We start from the raw sequence: 16,547 nt of genomic DNA on the forward strand, positions 1-16,547 counted from the left end.
CTGTATTAGTAAAATATGGAGATCGAAGGCACCCTGACTTCAATCATTGGGTGAAAATCTTCTCTCAAAAAAGTTTGTGGATTTATTTATGTTTATTTATTGATGGCCGGATCATGATTCCTCATAACTAAATGAAGTGGTTTCCACATGTAACCGGCTGCTGTTTTCCATTAAATAAAAGCTTAATCAGAAGCTACAAGATGAATTATGTTCCTGTATTAATGAGACCATGTACGTTATTCTCTTGCATTTTTAACAAGGCATCCTGGTTATTCTACAAAGAAACTAGCAAACCGCTGTCATCGGTCAGACTGCACTGATTTGCTGCCCTCAAGTGATGTGTTTTTTTTTAGCAACACAAATTTTGAATTATTACCTTTACCAATAAACTCAGTGATTACTCTGTTTGTGTGTCTGTACAATTACAACAAAAGCTTATGGATAGCTTTGCGTGAGCAGCAGTGGAAGATGGAGACATTTGCACGTTTCACAAATAATCATCAAAGACAAAAAAATAGAATCATTACCTTGTTACTATGAAGAAAATACAAAGTGATCTACATCCACGTGTCCTTTTGGATCCAGTGATTGCATCGTATAGAGGAAATAATCAGTATTGTGTACAGACTGTTTTTGTTAAAGTGAAAACTGGTAAAAAAAAAAGGTTTTTATTAAACATAGCTCATAAAGACACATATATGTTTACATTATTTGCATCCTCACACACTGCAGCTTATACTTGACTTCCAGTTAGTTTGTGCCTGACAAAAGTCTGACAGTACAGCTACAGTACATCCTCCGCACACACAGTAGGTTTGAATGAGACAAAACATTGTTACAAACAGAATTAAAGTTCAGTGAAACACAGAAGATGAGCTAAATAAGATCCACGGTCAAAGAAGGATTAATAGAAATAATAAGACATGTAAATAGAAAACCTGCAACTTCATCCAGGCTTCAATTTTATTAGTAGCGCACACACATGCACGAACTGTACAAAGCACTGACTGTTGTTTGACCCTGCGGCCCAAACCAAACAATGGCGTTCCTTTCCCCTCCACACACACTGTCAGTTTAAGGTCCTCCTCACCTCGAATCACAGATCATCCCCCAGCGTTCCTCTTTAACGTGGTTGATGTGTCATTTGGTGTCAGGTATGCAGTCAATCACAGGAAATGGCACTTTGCTGAGTTTCCTACTATTGTTTAAATCTTTACCTCTTTGGAAACTCCTGGAACGAACCTCATGAAGATGTGAGATCTGCTTCAAGCCTGAAAACCTTTATGACTCCTGTTATATCTCATGTATGTGTTATTGTAGGGTCTGCTTTACAATACAACGCCACTTAAGGTGACTGTTGTTGTGATTTGGTGCTGTATAAACAAAGTTAAATTGAATTTTTAAGCTTTTTGGGGCAAGTTAAGTTTTTACATCTAACTACATCTATAGTGTTTTAAAGTAAAAGGAAAAGAAAGAGTTTATCTTCACTGCAACGATGCAGTGCAGAAGATGACCAAAGCTGATTCTTGATCAATATCCGATTATGGTTTCTGTTCAGTTCTTTGCATCAAAAACAATCAGAAAACAGCTTTAACTTCTTACAGTAGCCAAGGTCACATGACTTGTTTGCTTAGGTTTCTGCACAGATACAAACTGTTTAAGTGCATTTGTGTTATTTGGATCCCACTGCTGCTCAACTTCCACGCCACGTCTGCACTTCCTGATTTTCTGAATCTAATTTTAGAAATCTTTCAGGTCATCTCAGTTCCCACCTGGCTGATATGATATGATAATTGTCTCCTCTTGCAGAACAACAGCAATTTTCTGTAACATGTACATTATTTATAAATAGTTTAACAGCGGTAAAGTATTTATATGATAAAAAATGTTGTTTTTTTACTGTACAATCAAAAATACTTCTACTCTTAAAGGTTTTCAAAAAAAACAGAGCTGGAAATAGGCTGAATGCTGTATGTCCTTGTTAACATTTTCTCTCAGATAGATTTACTGCTGTCAGTGGACAGAAGCTTAACTAGTTTGAAAGCGTCTCACCTTGAGCCTTTTTATGCTTTTGACGAGCAGAGGCGCCGTTATCCCCACAAGCTTCTCCTGTTGTTTCAATGACAGCTTTTTGATACCATGAAAAAACAGGAAAAAAAAGTAAGAATCCCAACGTGGCTGAAATCAAAGAATGATGAGATTAACAGAAAACACCGCACAGTACTGTGGACATTGTGAGACCCCTTCAGATGCTGTAAAAGATGACAGCAGCAGTAAGTGGCTTTTCAGAGTTGATGACGTGCAGCATCAAGGAGTTTGAAACGAATGCTTTGAAAGGAATGTACAGTTTCCACATCATTGATGCTGCCCCAATCCATTTGTCAATCTCATGCTCCACTCTCCCCATATTCGTGAAAAAGACCCCAAAATACTTGAACTACACCATCTGGGGTAGTGACTTGTCCTGGACCCGGACTGGGTACGTCAACCTTTTCCGGCTGAGAATCATGGTCTTGGCCTTGGATGTCCTTTCATTCCCGCCGCTTCACATTGGCGAACAGTGCACTGCTTCAGTGCAAGTAGGAGCCCACCACTCGATGAAGCCAACAGAAACACTGCAAAAAGCAAAGATAAAATCCTAAGGCCACCAAAGTGGAAACCATCCACCACCGGGACACGCCTGTTCTGTACAAAAAAACCCAACCAAACTGTACAGAATAGGCCTTTTCCGATTATTGTCTTCTCAAAGTCCACAAAACAAGTAGACTGCTTGTGCAAACTCCCATGCACTCTGGAATATCCTTGCGGGGATAAAGAGCTGATCCAGTGTTGAAAACAGCATTGTTGCTCCTGTGTCTAAGATTCGGATGGGCTCTGCTCTCTGGCAGACTTTCCTGAAGACGCTGATGAGTGCGATCCCCTTATAGTTCTAGAATACCCTCTGGTCCCCCTTCTTAAACCAGGAAACGCCAATCCAGCCTGCAAGTTAAGGGACACCGCCCCGGAGCTCCTCACAACGTTGCACAGATACGTCAACTAGCACACCCTACAACATTCAGAGCCTTAAGGAACAAATATCCACCCCAGGGACCGTCCACCATCTTGTTCTGGGATTACCGCCACAAGAAGAACAAGTGACTAGTTCCATTATGTCCCAAACATCCAGAACTGGGTCGACCCAAAACAATCAACTCACTGAACTCAGTTTTCTTCTTTTTGTCTGTAGGAATGATTAGTAAAAAAAAAAACAAAATGTATAAATGTTTTGCATAAACAGGTTGTGCTTAGAACAATTTTGGAGACATTCCTAACCACTGGAAGATGGAGGCATCTGCGCATTTCACAAATGAACATCAAAGACAAAAAGCTCCCTGAATCACAATCACGTTAATGCTGTGAAGAACATATAAACTAACCCAGATCCACATCACCTTTTGGATTCAGAGATTCATTTCTTGCATGGTATAGAGGAAATGATCAGAACTGCCAGAAGTGTACAGAGTGATGCATACATGTAAACACTGCAACCTGCATTTTTGTAGGTTTTATTAAACATAGTTCATAAAAACAACACATATATATTTACATTATTTGAGTCCTCAGACACTGAACCACAATAAATACAAATCCAAGGGAATAAAAACAAATATTAGTGCTTGTTGTATGAAGCAATGTGGAAACTTTAGTGTATCTGGAGATTGCTAAAGACCGATGGCAGCAGCACTGCAGCTCATACCTGACTTTCAGCTCGCTACTTGTGCCTGACAAAAGTCTAACGCTACAGCTACAGAACATCCTCTGCACACACAGTAGGTTTGAATGAGACAAAAAAAAAAAAACTGTAACAAAAATAATTCACTGTAACAGAGAAGACAAGCCAAATAAGATCTATGTTCGAAGATGAATTAATAGAAATAATAAGACACGTAAATAAAAAACCTGCAACTTTGTCCAAGCTTCAATTTTCCCAGAAGCGCACACATATGCATTAACTGTACAAAGCATTGACTGTTGTTTGACCCTGCGGCCCAAACCAAACAATGGCGTCCCTTTTGCCGCCAGAAGCTGCCAGTTTAACATCCTCCCCTCCACACTGCGAGGCTGCACCACACCTGGCTCTTATTATAAATCATCCCCCAGCGTACCTCTTTAACGTGGTCGACGTGCCATTCGGTGTCAGGTATGCAGTCAATCACAGGAAATGGCACTTTGCTGAGTTTCCTGCTATTGTTTAAAAAATTTTTTGCCTCTATGGAAAATCTTGGAGATCTGCTTTAAGCTTGACTCCTGTCACATCTCATTCAAGTTACCTTTTTACATCTAACTACATCTGTAGTGTTTTTAATAGTAAAAGCTAGTAGTTAAAATACTTCAGCAGCTTTAAGCAGGACAGAAAACAAAACAATACTTTCATGTCAGATTAGACATCGGATTAAAGTGAACATGAAACACTACATTTATAAAGGCTGATTTACACTGCGGAGCCCTACTCTAATCTGTCATCCTGAAACGTCAGATCAGCCCCACCAACTGTGACTTAACAATCCAAGATGGCGGAAGTGAATGTAAACAGCAGTAAAAACGTAAAACTTATAATCTGGACTGCCACTGCTGTGATTTCACAGATGAATCCTATAATCATACTCACAGCACTGAACAGGCTCTATCCACGAAGGGGCGACAGCTGTGTTCTTAATAAGCACCCCCCCCCGCGAATGGTTGCATCCTGCTAAGAATCAAAATGAACCCGGTTTCTCTGGTTTTCCCAAATTTCCTACTGGAATGCAAGATTGCTGAGGTAACTGGAAAATGGCTTTAGTATATGTGAACTACTGAGTGACAGAACTGTTTTACAACAACAGTTACAAATATAACTATTTTTCTTACCAATGCACATGGAAATCCTGACGTCCATCAGCATGTCCACAGAGGAAAAAGTCTCCATGTTACGCTCTCCTTCACTTATATTAGGGTTTTGATTTTCCCCACTTCTAGTATGAAGTAATGCACTGACATCATCATCATCTCACTCACTCCAACGAGTGCAGCAACTTTCCCTCTGATGTTCCTGTTCTACACATCACTCTGTTCCCCCTGCAGAATCTCAGGATTCCTGATGTGTTTGAGATGGGCATGTAGTAACTTATGTTGTAAACTGGTTGGGCGTGTTTGAGGAAAGAAAGACTGTTTTACTGCATAAAACAACGCTGATCACATCCTCTGAACATCTGCTCTGCCAGCTGATTGTGTCTGCATCCAACCAAAGGAGGAAAAATCAAAGACAACGGGGACAGTGTCAGACTGAAGCTTCTCGTCCTTGTAAATCACTAGTCCACCTAACTCCAACAAGCTCTGCTCATTTATAAAGTGCTCTACAAACCCGAACAATACGGCTAACTGGTGGAGTCCCATATTTCAGTGCAGCTAGCCAATAATGAACGACCACTTCGTGCTGAAGAGACAGAGAGTGAAAGGGGACAATACATCCTTGGTACTTTAACATAAAACTCACTACAACATAAACTAATGTAAGTCTATTAGCACCAACCAACCACATAACATCACATTCCATACTGGCACAAGATGGCACTAAAAACCTTATACACATATTATTATTAAATCCAGCTTCATAGCCATTTTTTAAAAGTGGGACTCGATGCTGTAAATCAGCCTTTATACATGTAGCACTTCCTGTCCGCTTTAAATGTGTTCACAGTAACAATGCAGGGCACACGAAGAACAAAGCGGAGTCTTCTTCTGATGGAAAGGACTTCAAAATATTACATGATTCATTCATTTCAAGTCTCTAGACAAATTAAAACAACAACCAAGTAAAACTCGTTTTACTGGTGTGTGGTTTGGAGCCTCCCCCGGCGAACGTCCATTGTACGTCTGCACTTCTTGACATTCTTAAACATTTTCAGTTTCTGTTTGGATCTTTCAGATCATCTCAGTTTCCGCCTGACCCGTCCTTACTTGATGTTTAGCCGTTGGTCATTGGCGTCTCCTCTGACAGATTTCAAAAAGAAGACAAAGAAGAAAAAAGTTACACACAGCTGTTAAAAACCTGAAGGCCTTATAAATATGGCCAAAGTTTTAAATTAAATTAAACGCCGATTCAGGTGCCCGCAACTCTCAGCTCTGTATCATGTGACTAAACCATACATTTGTGAGAGGAGGACGAAAAGATGAAAGGTGGCTCACATGGAGCAGAAAAGGAAGTGAGAAAGGAAATGAACTGAGGGACAGTATATGATGAATAAGTATTTTTAAAGCTGTGAGTCAGTCGAAGCAGCTTCCACAGAGTCCAAGATCAAACCACAGAGCTGGAGATATGCTAAACACGTCCTTTATAAACTCTATACCAGAGCGATTTACTGCTGTTTAAGTCGTTTGAGACAGTTTTACCTTCAGTTTGTTCATCGTTTCGTTGTTGAGCAGTGGTGCCGTTAGCTGCAGGAGCTCCTGTTATTTTAATGACAGAAATATACACATCAGCTTTTTAATCCCACACAAAGCCCCACTGTGAACATAAAAAATACAATTTTGGGCTGAAACTTACTCTGATGTTCATCACTCCTCCAGAAATCTGAAGTGGATGAAAAACCCCAAAAACAAAACATAAAGAACAATGACATTAACAAGAAACAGCACACAGAAGAACCACGGGTGTTTCTGAGTTCTACTTTCTAATAGACACTGATTTAAAAAAAAAAAAAAAAAAAGGGCTATAATTGATTTGTTACTGACCTCCTTCCCACGGCATGGACTCTGCAGAGAGAATTACAGCAAAGGACAGTTAAAGACACCAGTTTTTGTTTTATTGTTCGTGGTCATCACTGAGCTGCCAACACTTTGATATTTATATCATAAAAAAGGACAATATTTTCTTTACGATGCTGTTATTATGCTGCATTTCACTGCCTGATCAGAGAATCTGATTTTGAACTAAAAATACATCCACGTTCACTAAAACGCTGCAGCATTTCTTGAAGCCAGTCAGTTCTGTTAAAGCTTCAGCTGTGATGGTTTCAACATTAGAGCTGAAACTGAAGAGAAATGCTCCTTCAGTCACGTTCTGAGATCATTTATGTACAACACAAACTGTTTGCACGTCTCTCCATGTTGTTCGTGTTACCAAGATCCACCACGGGCACGTGGTTTGTAAAACTAACGCTCCAGTCTAAAGATGAATCACATGTCATGTATTCTTAAACTGACTGAAAATATCAGATAGCATTCACAACTAATTCACCATTTTAAAATAGAGAGTAACTGACAAAGCAAATCAAGTAAATGTTTACTTTTCAGCTTCAGATTTGTTTAGGAAGCACTTTGTTTTAGACTTCTTACCTTTTTCAAAAAACCACATTCCTGGAAGAAATCAAAAGAAAATTACAACATTAGATTAGCGATCCACCAGAAATGAAACTCAAATACAACCTCAAATAGACTTAAACGAAAAACCCTTATTCTGAAAGTTCTGGGACAAACCCTACACTCACTAGCGACTTAATTTGTTACTCGCTAATATCGGGTTGAATCCCCTTTTGCCAAATGCACTAATTAATCAATCACCAGCAAATGTGAGCCCCTCTTTAAAATCAGAGGTTTTGACGGTGTGTCGGTCTGGAGCATTCAGGTGTCTTCCACCTGAACAAATTCACTCCAGTCAGACGTGAAATTCCAAAAAACCCAAGAGCTACATCTCAGACTCTACTGGTCTCAATTAGCAAAACACTGAACGCGTGTGTGTTGTTTGTATGAAAGTGTCTTCATTCTAAATGAACATGGCAGCGGGGATTAGGTTTGTAAAACTGCATCTGAATAAACCACAAGACATCAGAAAAACATACTTTGGATGGTTGGACTGAAGTGGACATGTTCGGCCATTAAGCACAGCACCACATTTGGTGAAAATTAAGCAAAGCAGATCAGCACACAAACCTCAACTGTCATCACAATAGTGGAAGAGTGACGGTTTGAGGTGGTTTTGTAGCCACATGATCTGGGTACCTTGTGGTTATCGAGTCGACAATGAACTCCTCTGTATACCAAAGTATTCTAGAGTCAAATGTGAGGCCATCTGTTGCCTTCAAAACTGTCTGAAAATTTTAATGGCACAAATTCAACAAGTTGCTGGAAACATTCAAGCATAATTTGGTTGTGAGAGGTTATTTGACTTGCTGTTATCTTCAGCTGGAAGCAGTCTGAGCACTGACAACAATGAGACATTTAGACACATAGAGCTCTGAAAACTTGAAAATCCAAGTAGATTACCAGCTTGTGAAATACTCATCTGGCACCAATAACCACATCAAAGTCACTTTAGTCACCTTTCTTTCTCATTCAGCAGCCACCTTTGCCATATGTGTATATATAACGAGCAGCTGAGGAGGTGAACATGTGTATATGCTTTGTTTAAGCTCGATGCCAGCAATGCGTTTAAATAAATTACTACAGAGCATCTTTCCTAACATGTTGCATTAGCTTGTCTTTTAACAGCAAGCTGTAAGCATTAGCAAGCTGAGGAGACTGTTGTAGTTTTGAATTACATTGAGGTTCATTTCATGGTCAAGGTCATTTTTTAAAATATTCTGCTGGAATCTGAGTAGGGATGGGTACCGGTATCTGGTGCCATTATGGCATAAATGGTAGTAACCAGACCGAAAAGCAGCGCACATTTTGGTGCTTTATTTCTGTGCTTTTTTCCCCCCTGAGCTGTGATACACTTCAGATTCTAGCCAATCGTTTTACGTTTCCGAGGATAGTAGGCGGGGCCAGGTACGTACGTTCTTTTAGAGCAGAGCTACAGATTAAAAATGTCCAAGGCGAAGCGGTCAAAAGTCTGGCTGTACTTCACAGCAAAAGATGCAAACTCAGCAGCAACAAGTGCTTTAAGCTGATACTGTGATACTGTCAAAGGAGGTAACACCAAGAATCTGATGAAACACCTGGCGACGCATAGCGGTTTTTTTAAAAGCCGAGAAATGCGCCGTATTTGATAGCTTGCTGCGAGACCTCACATCGAGCACATCTACTGCGGGTGTGGTGCCTGTTATCGGACCCGGAGTTAGCAACATCCCCCAAAAACCCGAAGAGGAGAGTCCTGGCCCCTAGCCCTGCCAGTGTAGCAGAAATGATGAGGATGATGATGCAGCAGCAGCCGTTCTTCTCTGCGTGAGTAGCTTCATGTTGTTCGTGTGTAATTTACGTTGAGTAGGCTAACCACGTTATTACATTAATGCATGTAAGGTGAACTAGCAAACATCATCATAGCTACATGCGGCTGTCTTCTTGTTTGATGGCAGATGCTCCCTTCACCCTGGCCAAAAAGGCTAAAATGACCAAAGAAAAAGTGGAAAACAGCTGAACATGAGAGGTTTTTGGACAAAGTTTGTGTTTTTTCCATTGTTTAAGCTTCCAGCCAAGAGTGATACCATATATGCCCCATAGCTGCAGAAAAGGCTAACATTGTTATCTTTTTACAAAAAAAAACCAGCTGAACATGAGAGGTTTTTGGACAAAGTTTGTGTTCTCCATTCTTTAAGCACCGGCACCGTTTCAAAAGTACTGGTTTGGTACTGGTATCGGATAAAACCTAAACACTACCCACCCCTACATCTGAGCCTATGAGTTTGGGGGACAGGGGGAATCACAATACTGAATATCAATATGCTGATAAAAGACTGTATTTATTTTGTCACCTGTTTTCCATTTATGAAAGACAACCAGCAGTGTGACGACAACCAGCAGCACGATGAGCACTGTAAGTCCCATGTAAATGTTTGGACCTCCTCCAGGTGCTGTAAAATAATGACAGCAGCAGTAAGTGGCTTTTCAACGTTGATGACCTGTAGCATTAATAAGTTTGAAAGGAGTGTTTTACAGAAATAACTCACGAGATATCACAGAGAATGAGTCTGAAGAGATGGTGATCGGTTCACTTCTCTCCCGGCTGATTGGGTTTTCTATCTCACAGCTCAACTCATAACTGATTGAACTGTTCACCTGGAAATGCAGTGAAATTGTTAATATAATTGAAACCACAGAGAAGAAGTCTTCGCACCTTCTAAAGTCTACTTAAAATACCTTATGAACAGTATATTGTTTCCCAGATGAAACATGCTTCCCAGTATCATCTGACATCCACGTGTAGCTGACTGGAGTGGCTCTGGCTGTGGTTCCTTCACAGATCAACTCACATTTGCTCTCATCACAGGATTTGTTAACACTGGGTACAGGGACGGGAGCTGTTGTTAGAAAAGGAAACAGGAAAATTCATCATGTGATTCACTTTCATTAGTTTTGATGTAACATACTAAACACTTTCAGTTTTACTTGATAAGCTGAACACAGTTTGATTTATCCACTTACAGAGGACGACGAGGCTAACTGGAGTGAGTCGCCTGTTGTTGATCTCGGGTGTGTAGCTGTTGCTGTCATTATGTAACAGACCGCTGATCGTCATCACACCAGTGGAAGTGTCCAGGTGGCCACGATCTTCAAACATATATGATACTGTTACCTTTAACTCATCACTGATAATCAAAGATGGGACCACTGCACCACTAACACAGCTTACCACGAAACTGACGATAGCCTGTTGCATTCGTATCTCCTGTCTCCCACTCCATGGCTTTGTTAGAACCTTCTTTCCATGAGATTTGTGTGATGGGGCCAGACACAGAGTTGGCAGGTGGTTTTAGGACAGCTTCTCCTCCCACTTTTCCATAGACTGTAGTATCTGCCCAGATAAATGATCAGATTAAAAACTTTAAAGTTTCTATTAGTGACTGGTCACATATTCAATAATGAAGATCAAACTGTTCTTTAGGAAAAAGTGACTAATTCTTTAAAGTAGTGTGAAAGTTTCATTCTGAATAAAGCTAAACTGCACACATACAACACGTTTCTATAAAAGTGCTTTGGCATTTCAAACATGCATCGTGCTGCTGTCTGTCTCATTGTATGCTAACTAATCCTGACTTATTTATCACCTGTTGTTTGACACATGCTGTTACAGCTGTAGCTTCCAGTTCACCTCCTCTATTCTGGAGTCCATAAGGACTCAGTCCTGGTGTGCTAGCTTTTGTTGACTGTAAGAAACTGGCTGAAAACACTATGTGAACGCCGGTTTGCACTGGGTGGGGTCACAAACAGGGAAAATCACTAAACTACGATTCAGCTTTCATAAAAACACCCACCCACTCCGCAAAAACACAATTTTCACTATGTGCTACAAAACGAGCTGCTTTAAGGATCCTTCAAGAGGACAGCAGACTTACCCGCATGTACTGAAGGAGACACGGCAGCTAGGACACACAAACAGCCGAGCGACACGATTAGCGTCTCTGAATGCCACATCTTCGTCACTTAAACGGTCATAAACAACGAAAACTCCAGGCTGGAAGTACCGAGAAACATGCCAGATAAACTCAAAGTCAAAAACTAAACGCACAGTAGTTCAGACGAGCTAGCATAAACACCGAACAGCGCAGGGCGGAATGAAATGAAAGCAGGGTGGGAGTCCCCACCGGAACCCGGACATGCCTCTGTAACTAACACCCAAACGTGGTTATATTGTTGGATAATCACCATAAAGCGTTTGATACCAATAAAACTAACTTTAAACGAGGTTAAGCAAAGTTAAAGTACTTTTTAGAAAGTAAATGGAAAGTTAAAAAAAACAAAAAAACAAACGTAGTTTTTCTCCCCCTGGCGACAATAATGTGTTACTGCAACCTAAGAAAAAGCTCCCCTCAATCTTATTTACGTCTTCAGAGATATGCATCCTGTGGTTATGAGATAAAAACTCATATTGCAGCACACTTACTAGTGACCAACATTTCTCATACCCACTCCAGTCAACTCTGATAAAGAGGAGTAATGCTTCCCTTTGCTGTACTACAGGTATTTGTTTTTTAATCTCAGGTCTTATTAAATTCAGAAAAGTGCTTTATTTAAATTACAGCATTCACTTTATTTACTTTGACTGTTGATTGTACAATATAAATGCTCTTTTGTGTCCCAGTAACCACTGAAATTAAAGTTAAAATAACTTCCCAAATAAATGGCAAAAGACATTTCATTTCATATAGGTAAAGAAGAATTAACAGTGAACCGAAAGACAAAAAGTAAATCTTAAAAATGCTGTCAAAAGTCAAATGAAAATATAACCAAGTAGATTGCACCCAAAAGAGTTTTCAAATAGTTTTTTCTTTCAATGTTTTAGGTTCTAGTGGTTATCACAAACACAATGAAATCCCTATGTGGTTCCTACCTGTTTTAATGAATCCTGGTGATAAAGAAAGGAGCTTTTCAAAAGGATGAAAATGAAACAGACTACACACGTTTCCTGAAAGAGTGGACACTGTAGTAATTATTTTAATCCTTTTGAAATATAACAGAGGGACTAGGGTGAAAATCAATATTTAACCACATTTCAGTGGTTGAGCTGTCAGTTTGTCCATTATTAGCAGTGTAAACTTGTCACACACACTGACTGGGAGCCCCTGTCAGAGAAAAGTGAAGGTATCACAAAGCTTCCTGCAGTATTTCCATCTGATCCTTAACCTCCTAAGACCCGAACTCTTCCATGGCATGTATTTTTAATTTGTCTTTGATATTTGGGCTGATTGGGACCTCATGAATGTAAAAACAAAGAATCACCAGTTTTTTTTTTACCCGATATTTGTTTCTAAGAAAAATACCGTAAGAGCCACATATGAAGACATTCATTTTAAATTTTGATAAAACAGAAGCAGTATAATGTCCTCGCAAGGGGATATCAGGCCCTTGTGGAGCTAAATTTAATATTTTGGTCTAGACAACCCAAAATGTGATTTATTTTAATAAATTAAAATACTTTAAACAAAACACAATCACATAATAATAATAATAATAATAATAATAATAATAATAATAATAATAATAATAATAATAATTTAAAAAAAACAGCGCGTATCGATGTTGATGACGCTAGACGTAGATCGAATGCTGATTGGTTGAAACACTGAGTTGACCCGGGAAAGAGAAAAGCTTCACGGAAGTGGACAAAAATGCAGGCGCTCGAAAGTTTCGAGGAACAGTTAGCTGAACAAATTGCGTTACACCACAACCTTTATGACCCTGGACACAAGTATTACAAGAACCCGCACGTTAGCATCAAGTCGTGGCAAGAAATAGCAGCCGCCCTCCAGACAGAGCCGGACAAATGCCGCGAGAAGTGGAAGCAACTTCGGGACAGGTATGTTCGGGCCAAGAAAAAGTTCAACAGCAAAAGCAGCCAGCCAGCGAGACCAGCGAGAACCCCTCCGCTGCTGAAGTCCCTGTCGTGGCTGGACGGGTACGTGAAACACAGGAATGCCGTGACGAGGTACACAATAGAGGTACGAGACGCAATAACTTCCAGCTGTGCAGAAAAATAAATAAATAAAAATAAACAAACTATAAGAAGGTTTGGGTTTTTTACAGTTCATGTGTCCTTAATAGAGTCCCGAAGACTTCTCATCCTCCCCCGCAGCGCCGGCCCAGGTGCTGGAAGACATGGCTAACCCTGTAAGTGTTCCTGTTTGTGTGTGATGTTTTGATGCCCTTCACCTGTATGTTTAGCTATGTACAGTCATAGCGGAAGTGTTTGGTGGTGTTACTGAATCTCAGTATTTTTACACTGGTGCTTTTTTCCTTTAGTATCCCGATAAATCCCAGAGTTCAGCTGCAGCATCCCCTGGACCGTCACCACACAACAGCAGCCAGGGAGGCGAAATACAAGTAAGAGCTTTTACAGGACTAGCCTGACTGGCACAGACATGTGTGGTTCATCTATTATGCTATTTTAAATATATTTGTTATAGCACTGTGTATAATCAGATGACAAAAACTTGGTTGCTTATAAACACTTAACAGAACCATATTTACATATGGAAAAAATGGGAATATACACATACACAAATGGAGAATGTAACATTACATTGACAAGGTGATGATGAAATAAACATAATATATGTGGAAATTAAAAGAATTATTTTTTGGAAAAAGTTATTAATAATTGCCTCATGTCAGATATGTTTCTGCAAATTCATCTTCACCCACTGAGGAGGAGATGTGGTCCATACAATGCAGTCATTATGGTAAGGTTAATAACTGCTTGATGATGCTTCCTTGACTAGTAATTTCCCATTCTGTTTCGTTGCAGTTGATGGAGTCGACTCTGCCGAGCCCCTCCAGGTCCGAGGGCAGCCCGACGCGGCGCTGCATCACCCCGACCCCACAAAGCCGGCCTAATAAAAGGAAGGAACACGATGAGGACCACGCCACCACCTCCATAAAAGACCTGCTAACGGACTGCTCCAAAATGGCAGCATTACGTGACATGTGTGCTGTGCAAGGGGATGAGCTGGACGAATCGCACTACTTTGGAATCGTGGTCGCAAAGGGGCTGCGGACATTGCCGGACAAAATGCGGGCAGATGCCATGGCACAGGTGATGGCGCTGTTGAGCAACTTCCGTCAACAAGCTTTCGAGCTGCAAACAACAAATGACAACAAGAAAACCTGATGACACGTCTTTGTTGTTCTTTTTTTTCATCCATTCTTACGCGTTGTTCTTAATATCATAAAATCTTTGCTTCCATCTTCTGCTTTTGTCTGTGAGGCTCGTAGAGAGAAGCTGAGAGTTTCTCTGACAGCATGCTGTGAAGTGTGCGCTCGCTACACTGTTGCTGACAGTTTCAGGACATTTTTATAGTTGTCAAGTGTTTAGTTTATACGTGTGCACATACATCCGCCAAGTCCCACAATAGCCTTATTACAAAAATACAGGAATTAGTATAGCACAAATGTATATATTATATGTTTATATTAAATATGTAGTGTATATTTATAAAATCTTTGAACTTTTATTTATAATTATGTGCTTTGTTTGTCTGGTACACTAGAAGACTGACTTTGATTTAGGAACTAATACTGTGACGATGATGAGAAGCAAGACAAGAGTTACCAGGATGTCGCAGCTCTTTGTAGTTTGCATAGACAACGGGAAAGAGCACTGTTACTACACTGTACACACCATAACACTGGCAAGTGTATCTTGATCATGGTCACTGGTGTTTTTCCACAGCGCCAGTCCGATAATAGCTGACTGCTCTGGCCCAACAAGTCGTCTTTAATGTCGAGACTTTGTTGAATGTACGTTTAAAGCCTAATGAAAATCAGGGTAGTATTGCTCGTATAAAGAAATTAGCTTCCCACTTTTCCTTTCAAGAAACTACAGAAAACAATTTGTTTACTGCAAAATTTTTAAATTTGAAACAGCCCGATTTCTTAGTAATTAGAGCAGTAATTTAACATGTGCACATCTCTGTGAAATTGCTAATGATTTATGTCTCATAATGTGAGAGCTAGCAGACAGCTGTTAGAAAAAGGAGAACAATGCACAGCTTATTTCTTTCTTTTTTTTTAAATCTGAAAAAGCAACAGGAACAGTTCAATTCCATTCATAAACCTATTGTTAATAGTGTGATTACATATCCTAAATTAATAGCAAAATACTGTTCTGCCTTTTACAATGAACTGTTCAAATCCAGCCAGTCATCTACATATAATGTAATGAATATTAAGATTTGTAGGAATCACTCAGCTGAATGGAAGAGTAGATGTGATGCTTTTCTCACTCTGGGAGAAACAAGAATAGCCATTTTGAAACTGAAGTCCCTAAAACTTCTTGTTTTAAAGTCTCGAATTATTACAGTTATTAGATATCGGTGTCGTTTCTGGATTCTGTTGTTTGAGACTACAAAGTCAAGTTTGCAGTTAAAACCCATGAGGCCTGCTGTTAAAATAGCTTTATTAAGCTGGTTTTGGTCTTGCAGTAGTCTGGATAGTAGCGTCACGGCCATACCAGCCTGTTCTCATCTGATCTCTGAAGCTGAGCAGGGGCGGTCCTGCATAGTAGCGTCACCTTCACCTTGCTCCGTGTTAGAAACTCCATGATATCGTGTTCCCTGCTCAGGGTAGCACACTGATGCGCATTTATTCAGTGCTCTTCGGGACCGCAGTCGGCAGCCAATAAGAGTTCAAACTGGTTGCACATGGGTGTCAGGTTGACACTGCGCCCGCTGCACACTACAAGGTTAACAAGTTCCTCTTGACTGAGGCCAGACGGACTAGCCACAGAGATTTTGTACATTTACAGAATAAATAAGTTTGTGTATTTCCTAAATATTTTGTTGTTGTTGTTTTTTTGTTTTGCACAAAAGCGAAATGCAATGAGGAGCGTTGTCATGAAGCTTTTCCTGAAGCTGCCTCCACTGAGTGAGCAGCGGCGCCCTCTGCAGTTTGTGTGTGGAAGTGCAAAAGCTTACAGCACCTGGTATTCCCAGGCGGTCTCCCATCCAAGTACTGACCAGGCCCGACCCTGCTTAGCTTCCGAGATCAGACGAGATCGGGCGTGTTCAGGGTGGTATGGCCGTAAGCGAGAGAAGCCGGCTATAAAAGACCTTTTATACTTGGCAAATGTCACGCACTTTAAAATATAGTATTGTGCT

At 40.3% G+C, this 16,547-nt stretch overlaps 2 protein-coding genes and 1 non-coding gene across 3 annotated transcripts; 1 reads left to right on the forward strand and 2 right to left on the reverse strand.

The window, feature by feature from the left end:
• Window positions 1-3,529: 3,529 nt before the first annotated feature.
• Window positions 3,530-11,743, reverse strand: LOC146548307 (lymphocyte function-associated antigen 3-like). Its single transcript, XM_085265432.1, has 11 exons — window positions 11,289-11,743; window positions 10,586-10,747; window positions 10,378-10,503; window positions 10,093-10,253; window positions 9,903-10,011; window positions 9,708-9,806; window positions 7,354-7,374; window positions 6,751-6,771; window positions 6,563-6,589; window positions 6,409-6,465; window positions 3,530-6,009 (listed from the first exon to the last, which is right to left on the reverse strand). The coding sequence occupies exons 1-11, from the start codon at window positions 11,365-11,367 to the stop codon at window positions 5,984-5,986; spliced, it is 888 nt and encodes a 295-aa protein (XP_085121558.1). The 5' UTR covers window positions 11,368-11,743; the 3' UTR covers window positions 3,530-5,983.
• A 1,288-nt stretch (window positions 11,744-13,031) lies between these two features.
• LOC146548308 (uncharacterized) lies at window positions 13,032-16,347 on the forward strand. Its single transcript, XM_085265958.1, has 4 exons — window positions 13,032-13,391; window positions 13,495-13,560; window positions 13,693-13,773; window positions 14,198-16,347. Exons 1-4 carry the CDS (start codon window positions 13,062-13,064, stop codon window positions 14,558-14,560), a joined length of 840 nt encoding a protein of 279 aa, XP_085122084.1. The 5' UTR covers window positions 13,032-13,061; the 3' UTR covers window positions 14,561-16,347.
• A 10-nt stretch (window positions 16,348-16,357) lies between these two features.
• LOC146548309 (5S ribosomal RNA) lies at window positions 16,358-16,476 on the reverse strand. Its single transcript, XR_014890995.1, has one exon. It is a non-coding gene; the product is annotated as a 5S ribosomal RNA (ribosomal RNA).
• Between the last annotated feature and the right edge of the window lie 71 nt (window positions 16,477-16,547).

Source organism: Mchenga conophoros, linkage group LG23 (genome assembly GCF_057382185.1).
Source record: "Mchenga conophoros isolate Kocher_MC1m ecotype Shallow Benthic linkage group LG23, M_conophoros_male_GT1.1, whole genome shotgun sequence".
Classification (NCBI taxonomy): domain Eukaryota; kingdom Metazoa; phylum Chordata; class Actinopteri; order Cichliformes; family Cichlidae; genus Mchenga; species Mchenga conophoros.

What these genes read in the sequence shown, in the direction of transcription:
- LOC146548307 (XM_085265432.1), bottom strand. Translation starts at nt 11,367, where the DNA reads ATGTGGCATTCAGAGACGCTAATCGTGTCGCTCGGCTGTTTGTGTGTC. An exon ending in GTCTCCTTCAGTACATGCGG is followed by an intron (nt 10,748 to 11,288) that starts GTAAGTCTGCTG and finishes TTATCTGGGCAG; the next exon opens with ATACTACAGTCTATGGAAAA. An exon ending in GTCCATGCCGTGGGAAGGAG is followed by an intron (nt 6,590 to 6,750) that starts GTCAGTAACAAA and finishes CATCCACTTCAG; the next exon opens with ATTTCTGGAGGAGTGATGAA.
- LOC146548308 (XM_085265958.1), top strand. Translation starts at nt 13,062, where the DNA reads ATGCAGGCGCTCGAAAGTTTCGAGGAACAGTTAGCTGAACAAATTGCG. An exon ending in TGGAAGACATGGCTAACCCT is followed by an intron (nt 13,561 to 13,692) that starts GTAAGTGTTCCT and finishes TTTTTCCTTTAG; the next exon opens with TATCCCGATAAATCCCAGAG. An exon ending in GCCAGGGAGGCGAAATACAA is followed by an intron (nt 13,774 to 14,197) that starts GTAAGAGCTTTT and finishes GTTTCGTTGCAG; the next exon opens with TTGATGGAGTCGACTCTGCC.